The sequence below is a fragment of the Hippopotamus amphibius genome, chromosome X (genome assembly GCF_030028045.1).
Source record: "Hippopotamus amphibius kiboko isolate mHipAmp2 chromosome X, mHipAmp2.hap2, whole genome shotgun sequence".
Lineage (NCBI taxonomy): Eukaryota > Metazoa > Chordata > Mammalia > Artiodactyla > Hippopotamidae > Hippopotamus > Hippopotamus amphibius.
In genome coordinates, this window is record NC_080203.1 from 100,089,572 (window position 1) to 100,105,141 (window position 15,570).

Genomic DNA, 15,570 nt, shown 5'->3' on the forward strand with positions numbered 1-15,570 from the left:
TGTTTCTTCTACAAACCTAACAGCCACCATTGTAAATTCCTTACCTGCGCTGCCCAGATATTATCAAGATCTTGTAAAGTCAGGGCTTTTTCTTTGATGACAAAACGCAGAATCTTCTCTAGCTTTTCTACATACTGTGGTTGATGAAGACTATCCCGCAAAACTATGGATAAAATATTGTTCTGCTGTATCCATTCCTAAATAGAATTCAAAAACTTGTTTCAAAGCTTTAAAAAAAACACATACATAAAGTATTGTTCACACTTTTAAACAGCAGGAATTTAAAAACTCTGGGTATAGGACCCATTTTAGGATCTTTAGACTTTTTATACCAGTTTTGATTTGGGTGAAAAGGTACTTTTTAACTTTTTGCTTTTATTTATTAACCAATTACACTATTATTGCTTATCTGTTATCTTTTTAATCTTCTAAACAATCCTAATGAGGGCTATATTACCCTATTAGAGAAAAGTAAATAGGCTCGGAAGTGTTAGAACCAGAATCTGAATCAAGGCTGCAAGCTTCCCAAGTCTGTGTTTCTCTAACACTATACTATATTGCTTGATAGGCATTTATTTAATATTTAAACCAACAAAAGAAAACTAACTCATGATACAATACAAAATTAATAGTCCACACTGTATGATTTTACAGTATTCAACTTAATGAGGATAAAAAGTATTTAGCCCCAAAATGTGCTAGAGAAAGAGGTACACTTCTCAGCTGATACAGGTCCATTTTTACTTCTAATCTGTTACAGGCAGATATTTTTGTAGAATACAATTAAAATATGGCAATATCAAATTGCTACAGAAGTTTCTAAACACTTAATGCCATTTTCTGTATTCATCTAGGCTTGGCAACAGCTCAATGACCAGAACCAGACCACACTGAGTAGCTCTGTGCTCGACTTTCCACAAGGTGAACAGACAAATCACATACACAAAACCAGATGTCTACCACCCGAGCCCCTAACATAGGGCCAATGTCTAGGCATCCTCCACATACCTTTTATCACATTCTAATTACCGTTTTCCCTATTAAACTGAGGCCTCTTTGAGGTCAAGAACAGTTCTTTTAAAGATGTCTCCTCAATACTGTCAGGCAGGATGCACTAAAGTTATTCAACCAATATCTAAGTGGCATTCTTATTCATTTTTAAACTATAACATACGCAAATATCTAGGGTAAAGTTTCCTAAACTTTCAACATCAAAATGTTATAAATGTAAGTGCTGAAGTGAAGTCCTTACAATGACAATAAAACATTAACTCGTGTGTATCTTATTCCAGTAATCATATTTCCTATTTTAAAATCTTTAAGTGGAATTCATCAAATGAATAGGCCACTTAATTCAATAGGTACCAAATACTACCTAATCTATTCCCCAAATCACCTTTATTTACTCAATTTCAACCCCCCACCCAACAAGCTAATAATTATTTCAGAACACCTACATTCAACAGCAAGTTTACCAAAGATGTGCTAAGCGTCCCATTGTCAAACAATTATATACCACCAAATATACCAAATAATAAACCATGTCATTACAAAAAGTTCTTAAGATTAACAGTTGTAAAACAACCCAAACACCTCCCAAATTTCACAGTTTTCTTTAAAATGTTAATATCACTAACTTTAAGTAGAGCTATTCTGATTTTTGCCTTAGATGGATTCTTACTCATGAAAGTAGAATCAAAGGACTTACTGCCATTCTTTCAGCTGTGAGCCATTCTTCCTCCTCAGGGTTACCATGCCGATGAGTGTAGTATGATACACTAGATATCACCTTATTAACTTCATTAAGTGCATTCATCTTTCCATTAAAAGAAGAAATTTGCAATAATCTATAAGAGAAATTCAGTGTTAAATATGATTCTAAACATTCGCATAAATAATTATTACAAGAGATAAATATCTTACCTAAGTATCATTTTTAACCTAAATATTTCTAAATTTTTTACAGTTTCTTCTTGTCCTGGAACCCTTGAAGCTAAGTTTTTCAAAGATTTAATAATCATTGAAAGAGCATCATTTTTGGCTTCATTCTTTGCTTCTTTTTTTAGTTCTTCATCAGTTAAGTTTTCTAAAAACTGAGGAACCATTTCTATTACTGGAAGAAAGTACTTTTTCACCGTATGAAGAGTGAGAAACTCATAGCATTGTCCAAATGGTCTGAAACAAGAAAGACAAAAATCTCTTTTAATATTCAATTTCTTACAATCAACTAGGACTGAACTCAGACTATTTCTATTACTTAAAAAAAAAAAAAAAAAAAAAAAAATCCGGGGATTTCCCTGGTGGTCCAGTGGTTAATACTCCGTGCTCCCTGGTCAGGGCGCATGGGTTCAATCCCTGGTCAGGGAACTAGATCCCACATGCTGCAACTAAGAGCCCACATGCCACAACTAAAGATCCCACACGAGACAACAAAGATCCCGCATGCAGCAACAAAGATCTGGCATGTTGCAATGAGGAGCCAGCGCAGCCAAATAAATAATTTTTAAAATAATAATAAATTACAAAAAATAAAATAAACCAGACTAATTCCTTTTAAAAAAACAAAAAAATCCAAGTTGCCAGCTAAAAAGAAACCATATTTGAAAAAAGAAACTCAATTTTTAGCAAGCAATTAAGTAGCAATTTCTATAATGCACTGAAGATTCATTTTAAAACATAACTTACTTAATAAGGGCTGCAATTATTTGAACATTTAATGCTGATCCATTAATAAAACGATCATGCAAAATCTGGAACCCATTTAAAGTGCCGAATTTGTTGAGAAGATCCACTAGCCAACCCTGCAACAATACAGTTAATAAAAAAGTTACCTTCCTGCTTTTGGGGGGAAAAGTGCTATCTGAAGTAATTTCTTGATTGAAGCATAATAGAAACAGGAAATTCAATAAAAGAAAATTATTATGTAAAATCACCTTTGAAAAAAAAGACATGAAATATTGCATATTGTTCACAGTAATCCTGTCTGTGAGAGAAAAGCATGAGCAGTGGTACAGATGAGATCACTAGGGCACAGCTGTTTGTTTGAATCAATATAGCTGGAGAATAGGAATTAGAAGCCACTCTTCTATTTCAGAGATCCCAACATATGCAAATACCTTCCTACTATCTGAAGGTCTATTTTAAAAAATTTAAGGGCATAAAAAGACTCTTTAAAAAAAACTAAAGATATTTGGTAACCTAAGATATTGTTTGAATTTATTTTTTGTTGTAGTTGTGAATAACTACAAATAGCCTAGAAATACAATAATCTTAAAGCCGAAGAATGACCTATCCATTAAAAACTTATCCCCGGTATTCTATTTTTCACTCCTAACTAGAACATGCTGGTTGATGCTTTGTGCTGACTCATGTGAATACACCCAGTTCTCATCTTAGAGGTACCACAATGCAACAGTATGAATTATCTTTCAACCTCTTCCCTCATGGATAGCAAGTAACTCACAAGTACAATGCAGCTGGGATAGGCAACAGTTTGTGTAGTTAAAAGCATGCCTATATGTAAAATTAAAAATGAATCGAAAGCTTATATAGATAAAAAGAATCAAACGTATCTAAAAATTCATGTACTTAAGATAACCTTTTATTCCTTGCCTTCTTCTAAAAGGCCACATTTTGGAAGTCACTGAGGGAAGTAAAACAAGAAGGAGAAAGAAAAATGGGCACTTTCTCTACTTAAGCCTTAAGCAAAAATAATTTCTACAACTATTTAAAAACAAACAAACAAAAAACAATGTTCAGGACAAAGGGAAAATGCTAAGTAAAAGATAACTGCTTTAAAGAGACACAATGGTAGTTTTGATATGATTTTTATCAGACTCTAGATCAATTAAATTCTCAAAATAAATCAACTACCATGTTTCTATGTAAGTTCATTATAATGTTTTCCTTTTTACTTGGCCTTAAAAGGCTAAATCAAAACAATTAAAAATCTGTTACAAACAGATTCTGTTGAGATAAAGTAAGATACAATAGAATTTGTCAGTTTAATTCACATAAAGTTTTTGAATAGACAAAACTACAGGGATTATGGACATATGCTGGAGTCTAGCTATAAAGAAAAGCAAGGAAATGATTTTATTAGTTAGGACACTAATTAACATTAGGAAGGACAGAGGGGCAATGATTGGGAGGGAGTGTGAAAGGGGCTTCTGCGCAGTAACAATGTACCATTTTTCTTTACCTGAATGGATTACATGGATGTTCATTTTGCAATAATAAATCAGTAAGCTAACAAAATAAAAATTTTAAAAAATCTGAACATTTAATTCACCAGGTCTCTTTTGGCATTCAGCAATTTTAAGAAAGTACATACTTATTATGTAATGTATTTTTATTTCTCCAGTAACTGGGATGAGACTATTAGACTGATATACTCAACAATTATGTATATATAACATAGTGTATATATACATGTGCACAAAGTAAAGAATCAGTCTAAAGTTAACCTTATCTTTTCAGCTGCAAAGTACATTTAAGCAATTACGAATACTCAAAAATTAGTAATACTTGAGAAAGACTAGGCCGCAAAGAAAGATATATAAAAATATCTTCAACCAGAAGCCATCCTAAATCTAGTTGTTCCCTTTGAGACTCTTACAGATTATTATTGATCTACAGAGCAAAAAATTAAGTTAAAATGTCTTCCTAAATTCTAAAATTTAAAAACTACATATGGTTATTTACTACTTATTAAAAGAAGTACAGTTTAGAGATGCATTTTTTAATGTACATTCTGTTTACGGTGGTATAGAAAGTTTACATTGGAGAACTTTTACATTTATATACTATTCATATTTCATTGATATTTATAAGTTTTGCTGTTTTGCTTTCATTTGTAATTTCCATAGTTTTACGACACATTAGACAGGCCTTGGTCAAAGAAGTAATCTACTCTTATTTGAAAGAAAAAAAATGTTCTGCTTCACATTAACCCAAATTGTGACTATTTCCCAAGAAGACAATGGGGACTAACTACATGGAAAAAGCCAAAAATATTTTTAAATTACAAAATAATAATAATGCAAAATCCCTTTAAGAGCAACGTGAAATTACCCTCCTCCATGTTAACAGGAGGTTCAGATCATTTAAAGTTCTATAGCAGAGCAAAACAAATGCAATATTTAACTTTGAAAATAACAAACCAACACACTTTTGGTGATCGAGGGTCTGGAGAACGAGCAAAGAGTTCATCTTCAGGCAACTGAACATTTGAGGAAACAGATTCACATGGACGTGTACCATTGTAGATATGGAATTTGCAATGAGGATTTAAGGCCATGGAGAGAAGTTCTAGAAGTGGAAACCAGTCTTGGGACAACTTGGCCACACATAGCTCCACCAGGCGATGAGTATTGTTGATAATACACCTCTGTTATATAAAGGAAAAGGCAATTAATGAGATCAAAACGTACCAAACAGAAATATCTTCCAATTTTAATTATCTTAACAATGACCTCTCAATTGTTCTATACTGATCATTTGCATTATATTTAATTTTACTAATATTGGGATCAAATTGATATATTAAAAAAAGAAATTAGCATTTACTTTATAATTTATATAGTACCTACTTCCAAAAGCCATTTGCAATGGCTTACAAAATGAAGTAGGCATTGCTCTATGTCCCCAGACAAGGTGCAAATTACCACTTCTTTTCTATGCAATTTTTTAACTAGAGGCAACAATTCTAAAATCTAAACGATGTATCAAATATCCAAGATGGAGCAGGTGTGCTACCTAAGCCTCAATGCAAAAGTTTGATATGACTCCCAAAGTTTCCATTCTATACTTAAAAACTTACAGGTTGAATTAGAAAATGCTGGTATTTTTATGCTATGGTTATATTTGAGAAAGAGTTCATGGCATAAAAATAACTGCTTCACAATTTATGACATTTCCATATTATAAACAAGGAACAGAGACTTGGAGTAATTATGGTTCTGTAATCTAAAAATACACATTTTTTTCACTTTTTAAGATCTCTGGAATCTCATTGTATCATATAATCAATGCATAGTGCATTTACCTAGAGTGAAGGTGTGAGACTTCCATTTGATATTTTTTGTATCACAACTATGATTTGAATTCAGGCTTCAAAACTGTTTGAATATTGGCTTGTGGTTTAAATTTTCAAGAGATTTTCTCCCCCTCTACCAGGTGCCAAAGTTGAAATGTGCAGGTTTCTTTGGTGTTTCCTTCTGTATGTTAAGGTTATTTCTCTGCATTGACCCTTTGTGTCCCAGGTAATAGATTCCCCCTTTTGGGTGCTTTCCCTCCTCAGGGGTACATAAAATGAGTGAGTGGCGGCATTTCACAATTGTGTCATGTTTTCCATGAAATATGGTGACTCGTCAAAAGTCACAAGGCACTTGAGAAAAAAGGAGACAGATCAAACCAATGTTTTCTAACTCTAAATCTCATACTCTAAATGCTCATGCTTCTTTCAAGAGAAATTATAACTTATAAAAAGTATTTTTAAAGTTTCTCATTTTAAAATCCTTTAATTAACAGATAAAATATATAACCAAATATACTATATAAGAAAACACAGTCATCACTATATAAATCTGATTTTTAAAATTGAAATGAAAGACTCACATGAATTTCAAACTTCCAGCCACTAACTGCCTCGTCTGTAAGGATTTTAGTAAAAGATATTGTTAGCCCATCTCGAAAAAAACGCTGACATGCTTCACTTTTAACATCAAGGCCTAAGAAAAGGAAAGAAAAATTAATGTAAACAAAATATTTCTCTGGTTGTCTTATAGTGTCCAATTATATGATAAAAAGTAATAATTGTAAAATATTCAATAACAAATGCAGGCTAGCTTTGGAAAAATTATCTATAAGAGTCAAAAAGGTAAAGAAACAAAAATAATCTTCAATGAATTTCAGAAATACTTAACTGTATAAAAGAACAATATGCAAAGTAACATTAAGATGAATTTAAAATATTTCAAATTATGACATTGGACTGACCTTAAATACAAAATGATTATGGGTACCATGTGATAGGGGATTTAAATACTTCACAGTATTTTATTCTCTGACAACAAACTTTAAAACTTAAAAAATGCTATTTCTCAACTATTTTTAAAACCCCACTTTGGTTGTAAATTATTCATTTGACATCAAATGCTATTATACTATTCTACAGAAGAGTTTCATCGACTAAAGATAAATTATCATCTTCCTTATTAGTCTCTTTCACTGGCTCAACATCTATGCTTCTTTATATCTTTCTTTAATTTAATCTGATTTTAGAAAAGCAACAGAGCTATGTGCCCCCAAACACACACAAAAAAATCTTTAACTCAATGACAAAATGAAAATCCATTCAATTTGCATATAAAGTATTATTCAATTTTGGTTGTACAAAAGACACGACATTTAAACCCAGTACTATACTTTAAAAAATCTGAACCTTGCCTAAAATTAAAGTAAACTATGGTCCCAAAGAAGTATGGGGTGAGGGGGGGGGGACTGCATGTCCAGTGAATGTCAATGATATTAAATGAAATACCACTGTGTTTTTACCTATCATTGTACAGTCAGGACCTAAAACATGCCTAGGACAGAAGTTTTCAAAAATCTGAATTGATGAATAAACGTATAAATGAACAAAAGAAATCTGAGTGGTGAAAAACAATCGTAATCTGATAATGCATTTTCATAGCTATACTGGTTTTAAAGATTAATTAAGGTGTAAAGACACATTCTTTAAATGAAAAAGGGTAATTACTATAAGACAAGGAAATTTTACCCTTGCCATGGAATGAGACAGACTTAAGCAAGGCACTAAAGACAATTATTTTTACAATAATGAATTTCAATTGTGATAATTCCTATTGATAATTAGAACATATCCACGGCTACCCTATTTCAGAAACTGAAATGTCACTGCTGTTTATTCTAATCTCCAATGCCTTAAAAATGAGTAGATATTACTATAGTAACCCTTTGCTAACAGCATTCAATTGCACCTAAAGAAAACCAGTCATTGAGAAAAAAATGATTAATCCCAAAATTAAGCTTTTACTTCTAGACAAGAACAAAAAACACGATTCGTTTTTATTGGTTTTTTTTTTTTTTTTTTTTTAAATTAACACAGGACCTCATCTTTCAGGTCTTTTTTTCTTTTAAAGAAAAACCAAACCTTTTCTGTGTATTAAAAAATAATCAATTCATAAGCTAAACAGTTTAAATATGAATATACACAAATTTTATGTATAACTTCATATAGTTCACAAACATCCTTGAAGGCTGTCCAAAGGATATGAACCCTTGCTCTAGGTACAAATCATAAGCCATAGCAAGAAAGCTTAGTTAAATGTTCTAGTCTAGGAATATACAGAAAAAATCTTCAGACATGAAGTGAAACTATTATCTAGTAGCATACATTATGGAAAGCATAACAACATTTAAACTCACCTTTTTTACTAAGATCGATAGCAGCTTCTAAAAGCACTTCTAATTCCCCTTTCGGCAAAACTGGAACCACCCATCGAGGCCTAAGAGTTTTGATAATATAAAAAGATGTTTATTGGTTGAACACTGAAAGACGCATTATAAATGAGTTACTAATTACAATTACTCACCTCACCTTGAAAATATTAATATTAAAATGACACTAAAATATTAAAACCACAAGGTCAGCTGAATATCTGCTTTGTGGGAATAAGCGTCATCTGTTGTCTCTACAAACAAAAATTTTTTAAGGAACTGTCAAACAAAAGATATAGCAATGAGAGGAGGTAGAAAATAAAATTATTTTAATAACAATATAAAACTACTATAAATAATCAAATATCACTTAAATGGATACCTATTGTTAAGAGTTCATAGGAAAGTGCTCTTTCAGGATTAAGGTTAAAGGAGACACGATGAATCTCTTAGTTGTCATCAACTTTCTCACAAAGAAGAAAAAATCTAGGTGGCAAATGACCGATTTCTGCTTCAATTCATCAACTTTTCCTGAAGGTTAAGTTAGATGTAGGTCTCCAAGTCTTTATGCCTCCACAGGCACCCTCCTCCCTCAAACAAGGATGCAGCATACACCCAGGTGGTCCTTTCTATAGTCCCAGTGCCAGTGGCCCAACCATCTGGGAGTCCATCCTCTTCCTACCCCTTCATCCTCCCTACTACCCAACTCATCCAGTGCTCCAAAACCCCCCTTTTGATAAAGTGCTCCACGACCACATAATCTATTAGAAACAAATGTATACCACCCTTTCTCATTGTTTTCATTTACATAAAAAAACATCATTTGTGTTTCTCTCCCCCTGCAAATTTGCTAACATGCAACTTGGTCCTTGAGTGAGCATAAGAAGTACACTTTATTATCAGAACCACCAGACAAAACCTGAAAAACAACAGTACAACTTTTTGCTATGATCTCTTTGCTATAGAGAATGGTCAGGGATGTTACAACTTTATACAATTGTTTGTTTAATTCATTACATACCATTACTATAGGCAGCTGCCAGAAGAATCACATTTAATGTGTTCTTTCAAATATCCTTTTAAAAACAATGAGTTAAATATATATTAATTAATAGGAAAAATGTTTAAGATAAATGAAGTGAGGAAAACAAGTTATAAAATGATATTATAGTAAGAATTCCATATTTGTACAGAAAGCAGCACATATGATAATAACGCGAAGACAACCTGGAAGAATGTACACCTTATTGTTAGTAACTTTTGGTTGGGAGGTGTGTATCTAAGGAGGAAATTACAAAGAACATTACTGACATAATGTAGTTCTATGTTTAACAACACGTACTTACATTATATTACTTATGTAATCAGAATGTTTTTTTTTTAAATGCAAAAGGTTTCTATTTCCCCTGACTTTATATATGCAATGGTGTTAACTGATTTTTAAAAAGTAAACTTAGTACGGCAAGTAAGTGCCTATACGTGTATGTATTTTCCTTACTTTTCTTTTGGGGGGTTGGGGGCATGTGTCACACTTTTCTAGGACCCACTTGTTGAACTCACAGCCTGGTGAAGACCACAGACATTGGGAGTTGGGGGGGGGTTGGGGGGGGGGTTCCCTGACACACTCTTCCCTTATCTTCTTTAAATCTTTTCCTTCCCATACACTCAAGCTTAAACTTTCACTCTCTCTGAGTCTTACTCCAAAGAATCAAAGCATGGGGAAGGGGGAGGGGGTGTGTGTATGTGTGAAGGTTTGTACTGAGTATGAAAATGTATACTCTGAACTACTTCTCTGGGATGAAGATCAGGAGAAACAAATAGCCGAGATGGTTAAATATCTCAAACTAATCCAAGGGTTCACAAGGGGCAGGCTCTGAGGAACTCAATCTCCTTATGACCTGGTTTACCTTAGGGCCATGCAAAAAGTATTAAAGTCACCCAGTGACCCACGTGCCAATAAGAAAAAAGGGAAATCACACACATGATTCTACTTTAGTAACACACCAGCTACGGTGATCATCATTAATGTGAACACGTTACTGACACCGTTACTTCCTTTCATTTTTTAAATCCATTAAGAACCATGGGTTGCAAAGTACTTGACAATGACTAAGATGTTAAGGCTATTTAAGGAGGCAGTATGGTTACTGTGATATTCCTATCTACTCTTTCACTTTTCTTAGTACTAATCACTGTGCTGAAAAACTTGTTTTTCCTGTGTATGACACACATTAAAAAGCAAAACAAAATCAACTCACCTATTGATCATGTCATCTAACTTTGCCAGGTCAGTATGTGGAAATGCAGGTTCCTCATCTTCAAGCTGTGGTGGGGCATCACCTTGACCTTGTTCATCCGGGGGAGTTGCCGGGGAATTTTCATTGGAAGAATCAGGCGATGAAGTCTTAATTAAAAATTAGATATTCCAGATTTAGGTTTCTATAACAAATGCACAACATCTAATAATTCAAACACCAACACAGATTAGGAGGAAATAATGTAAATTCTTAAAGAAGATATGATCATTTGTAAGTTTACAATGTTTCAGGCAGTCTCTGTGCTACTATGCTTTAAAATAATTTCATTTAATCCTCAATAGCCTGAGGAAGTATTCTTCTGCCACTTAACAGATGAAAAAAACCAACTGAGACAATAATTAACCCAAGGTCACACAGCTCCAATTCTGTGGTCAGGATCTGAATCCAGGTCCAATTCTGAAGTCAGAGTTCTTACCCACGACGTATACTGCTTCTCCACTTACATTTCCCATTATAAGCCCTTCATGATAGAAATTACTGTACACATTTTACAGATTAAAAAGTTGCTGATTTATAACTTATTTTTCATTTTGAAGAGGAAAAAAAAATTTTATTCCATAATTCCCCTAGTCTGAAACTATTATTCAAACAATTACTAAAGCTTTATTGTGGTTTCTAAATAAGTCACATCATTTTCAACTAATAAGGCTAATTTTATTCTTTCATTCTTCATTTTTAGTGTTTTTTCTTTCCCCCCTTTACTTTAGCTGTGCACAATATTTCCACAACTAAGTGAATGAACTTTTATGACCCTTATTAATTTTGAAAGTGGATGGTATTTTTCTTTCAAATTGAAACTAATCTAAATTTTAAGCTGATTTTTACTTGTATATTCTTGAATCTTCCACCTACTGTAGGTTGGTGGCCCTTTTAGAGAAGAAGGCCCCATTCCCTTTCATTTTAGCACTTACTGAACAGATGCACAAATAAATGCTTGTACTGAAGACAGGTGGGTTTACCACCATTAACATATTCTACTTACAAAGTTTACATATGAACTTATATATGCAAGTAAATGGTAAACTTTTACTTAAGATTACGAACAGTATGCAGGTGCCATAGAGCTAGTTTCAAGGCAAAAATCTATAGAACAGAATTCAGGTTTTAGAAGCCCAACAGAAATATTTGCATTTCAAGTACGTAACTTAGGAAGTCTGCTTCATTATTTTTTAAAAAGCTCCATTTCCCCTGGTATATATGTATTATATACATGCTCACAGCAATCATAAAGACAAAAATAACAATTAAGATACCTGTAATACTACACCAAAAGATAAGCACCAATGACATTTCCTTGCAATTTTTGTTCTATGTGACCCCCCCCCCAAAAATCCTATCTATATATATGTATAAATTTTCAATAAAATTGGGATTATACCTGCTTAAGTCTGGGTCCTTTTCCATTCAACATTTGAGTATTTTCCCACATCATCAACAATCTTTTATAAAGAGTTGATTAATGGCCATATAGTATTAAATCAAAATTAAGGGACATTTAGTATTCTGCAATTTTTATTGCTAACATAAAATAAAACTATATTGACTCTTTTATATATAAATTTTTCTGTTGAACTTCAATTTTTCCTTAGGACAGGACCTTGGAAATATAATTACTACAACAACAGTAAAAATTATTTCTTTTAGGGCTCCTGACATACATACTACCAAATTCCATTCCAGAAAGTCTGCACCCTCCCATCAACATCTCCCAAGAGTGTTCATCCCTTAGGGCCTTTGCCAAGGCTGTTTCGTTTATCACTGAGCTTTACCACTAGCCAACTTTTTCGCCAACTCAATATATACTAGAGCCTAAAATTCTGTCCTGTGGGAACACCCTTTTAAAAACTATTATATATTTAGTGAAAAATCTGATTGATTTTAGAAATTCCCTTTATGCCAATATGAAAAAAGTATATTCAAAGTAAGCCATAAGTTGGTTAGTGATTAATACTATGGTTGCTTCTTCTTGGTCTAGTAAGCGTCAAATCTTCTGAAATAACTAAAATCCTAACATTAAAAAGCAGAGAATAAGAAAGTGAAAGAGGGATTCTACAGACAGTTAAGAATGCAATTTGTGGGAATTCCCTGGCGGTCCCAGTGGCAAGGACTCTGTTCTCACTGCTGAGGGCCCAGGTTCAATCCCTGGTTGGGGAACTAAGATCCCACAAGCCATGTGGTACAGCACCCCCCCCCCTCCGCCCCCCGCCAAAAGGATTAAGGATAATGCAATTTGTTCCTTTTTTGTTTTAATTATCACTCATCCTCAAAAATGTAAAGAGCTATTTAAAGGAAGAGGACATAATGCAGATGCATAATATTAAGTTGAATATCACAAACCCAAGAGCTCTTAAAACTATCAAGTATATCTTAAAATAAAAGGTTAGAGGTTTAATTTCTGTCTAAAGCCATTCAAACCACAGACACTGCAGAAGTTGTTAAGGGTCCACACACAAAACAGGTATGAAGAGGAAAAGAGAGCGCAAAAGATACTGGAATTCAAACTGCAAGCTCCTGGTTTAAAAATATAAATCTCTGGCATCCAACACAAACTTTTGACTATGTTTAAAGAAACATGAGTACTGACTAACAAATTTATGACACAGGAAAGACTTTTAACAGCTCTATCCAAGACTTGTGACCATATACCTAAGTATTACATGTCCTAAAAGTAGCAACTGGAGAGGAAAAGGAATAAAGTTGACATTTATTGGGGGGGAAAAAAAATTAAAACCTGACTTGCTCACTTCTCTAAAATGGCAGAGGGAGAGGATGAAAGGCGGGGAGGATGGAGGGAGGGAGGGAGCATGTGCACACGCAGGTCTTTCCTATCATACCCATAATACAGAGAACATCTAATCTATAATAGTTGGACAATAAGAACTTAACCACAAATGACAGATCTAAGTACTTTACAATAACAATACTTTTGCCTAAAAACTTATCCATAAAGAATTCTACATAAACATGTACCAACTGTAAGCAGGAAGTTTATGATTCCCGCGCATGTACCTCAGCTACAAATCCACCTCTAAGCGCCGTCTGAGCTGCATATCACAAGTTTTAATGTTTATCTTATTCTGTTTAATATTTCTCAGTATAAAGCTGCATATAATAGAAGGCTGAAAATTAATTACCTAAACTTCCTTTTCAAGAAAAGAGAAAAAGAGCAGCAACCCAAATCCAAAAGTAAAGGGAACAAAAAATAAGGCTAAAAAGCATACAAGTGGGAAGGGCAGAGAGAGTTAAAGCCAAAAACTGGTTTGGAGGAAGGTTTGATGAAACTGATAAATCCTTCAGGAAAGAGTAATCACGAGAGAGATCACAAATAAGCAGTATCAGAGATGAAAAAGGAGATATTACCAGACCCTAACACATTAAAAAGATAATTAAAAAGGATAGTATAAAGTTTTACTCCAATAAATTTGACAATGTAGATGAACTGCACAAATTCGTTGAAAAACATATTACTAAAAGTCACACACACACACAAAAAAACCAGAAAATTCCCCTATTTAAAAAAAAGTTGGATCTGCAATTATAACCTTTCTACAAATAAAGCCCCAGGCCAGACGGTTTCACCAGTAAAACCTAAACAATTAATGAAGAAATAACTGAAATCTTACACAAATTCATCCAGAGAATAGAAAACGAAAAAAAGTTTTAAGGCCAGCATAAAATCTAGATACCAAAATCTATTTTAAACTCTTTGCAAACATTATTTCATTTGGGCCTGCTAATGATCCTATGAAGTAGTTATACTATCGTTATCCTCATTTTACAGCTGAAAAACTGAGGCTTAAAGGTCATATAATTTACCAAGAGTCATAAAGCTAGCATGCTGCACAAGCAATATGACTTGAGTCCATACTCTAATCACAGGCTACATCAAATGATTTAATGCTTTGCTCTGGAACTGACACAGGGCTTAAATACTTAATTTTAATGATTACTGATAGTATAAAACACTAGGAAAAGAAAAAGGGGGGCTATATATCCAAGCATCAAACATCTACAGCACCTGAGTTTCTTGTTACTGTTTAAGACCTATGTTTATTTTTCTTAAAGTAAGTTTCATGGTTACTTCACAAATTATTCAGAACATGCTCCTTTATTTAGTATCTCATAATAGATACACCACTGTAGCGTTAACTAGTATTTTAAAAGTCCTACCTGATTCTGTTGGAGGGGGGGCTGAGACTGTCCATCAGGAGCCTGGCCCTGGCTGTCATTCCCTCCTACTGGAGAGCCACGAGTCGTGGCTGTCATACTCGACACAGGGCAGATCTTTGCAATTTTGTCTGCTTATGTAGTTGTCTTGAAAAAAGAAATTATAGTCCACTTATAGAAGACGAAGTACCAGCATTTGTCAGTCTTAAAAAGCTCCAATTCAAGAATAAACCATCTTGCAGAGACCATTGCATAACCTATAAGTAGAAGAAAAAAAACACATTTGTTTTAGGCATAAAACACATGAATTAAGTAACTTCAAATTTAATATTACCAGTAAATCTAGTTAGGAGAAGGTGGCTATATAAATGAGAGGACAAAGTGAAAAGCTAAAGTTTCATGAATACTATATTTAACTTAATAAACTGATAATGGTACAATCAGCAGTTATGTCAAGAAAACATACAAGTATAGCCTTATAATATTTGTTTCTTCCTGGGAGTCCAAAGACACTACCGAGGTATTTATTTAGTTGTCATTTCGATTCAATTATGGAGTGCCAAACACTGTCTTCGATTTGCTAATGCCTTGAATATACACATTTTTACAATGTATTTAAGCC

At 33.4% G+C, this 15,570-nt stretch overlaps 1 protein-coding gene across 2 annotated transcripts in view; it reads right to left on the reverse strand.

The window, feature by feature from the left end:
• The window catches only part of USP9X (ubiquitin specific peptidase 9 X-linked), a 92,668-nt gene extending 77,585 nt beyond the window's left edge, over positions 1-15,083 (reverse strand). For both annotated transcript variants that reach the window (XM_057717738.1, XM_057717737.1), the window contains exons 1-9: positions 14,952-15,083; positions 10,722-10,867; positions 8,452-8,531; positions 6,619-6,731; positions 5,171-5,389; positions 2,686-2,801; positions 1,924-2,175; positions 1,709-1,847; positions 45-197 (exon numbers count right to left, since the gene is read on the reverse strand). In XM_057717738.1, coding sequence (XP_057573721.1) covers positions 45-197; positions 1,709-1,847; positions 1,924-2,175; positions 2,686-2,801; positions 5,171-5,389; positions 6,619-6,731; positions 8,452-8,531; positions 10,722-10,867; positions 14,952-15,047 — 1,314 coding nt within the window. In that variant the 5' untranslated portion in view covers positions 15,048-15,083. The remainder of the gene's footprint in view (positions 1-44; positions 198-1,708; positions 1,848-1,923; positions 2,176-2,685; positions 2,802-5,170; positions 5,390-6,618; positions 6,732-8,451; positions 8,532-10,721; positions 10,868-14,951) is intronic.
• Between the last annotated feature and the right edge of the window lie 487 nt (positions 15,084-15,570).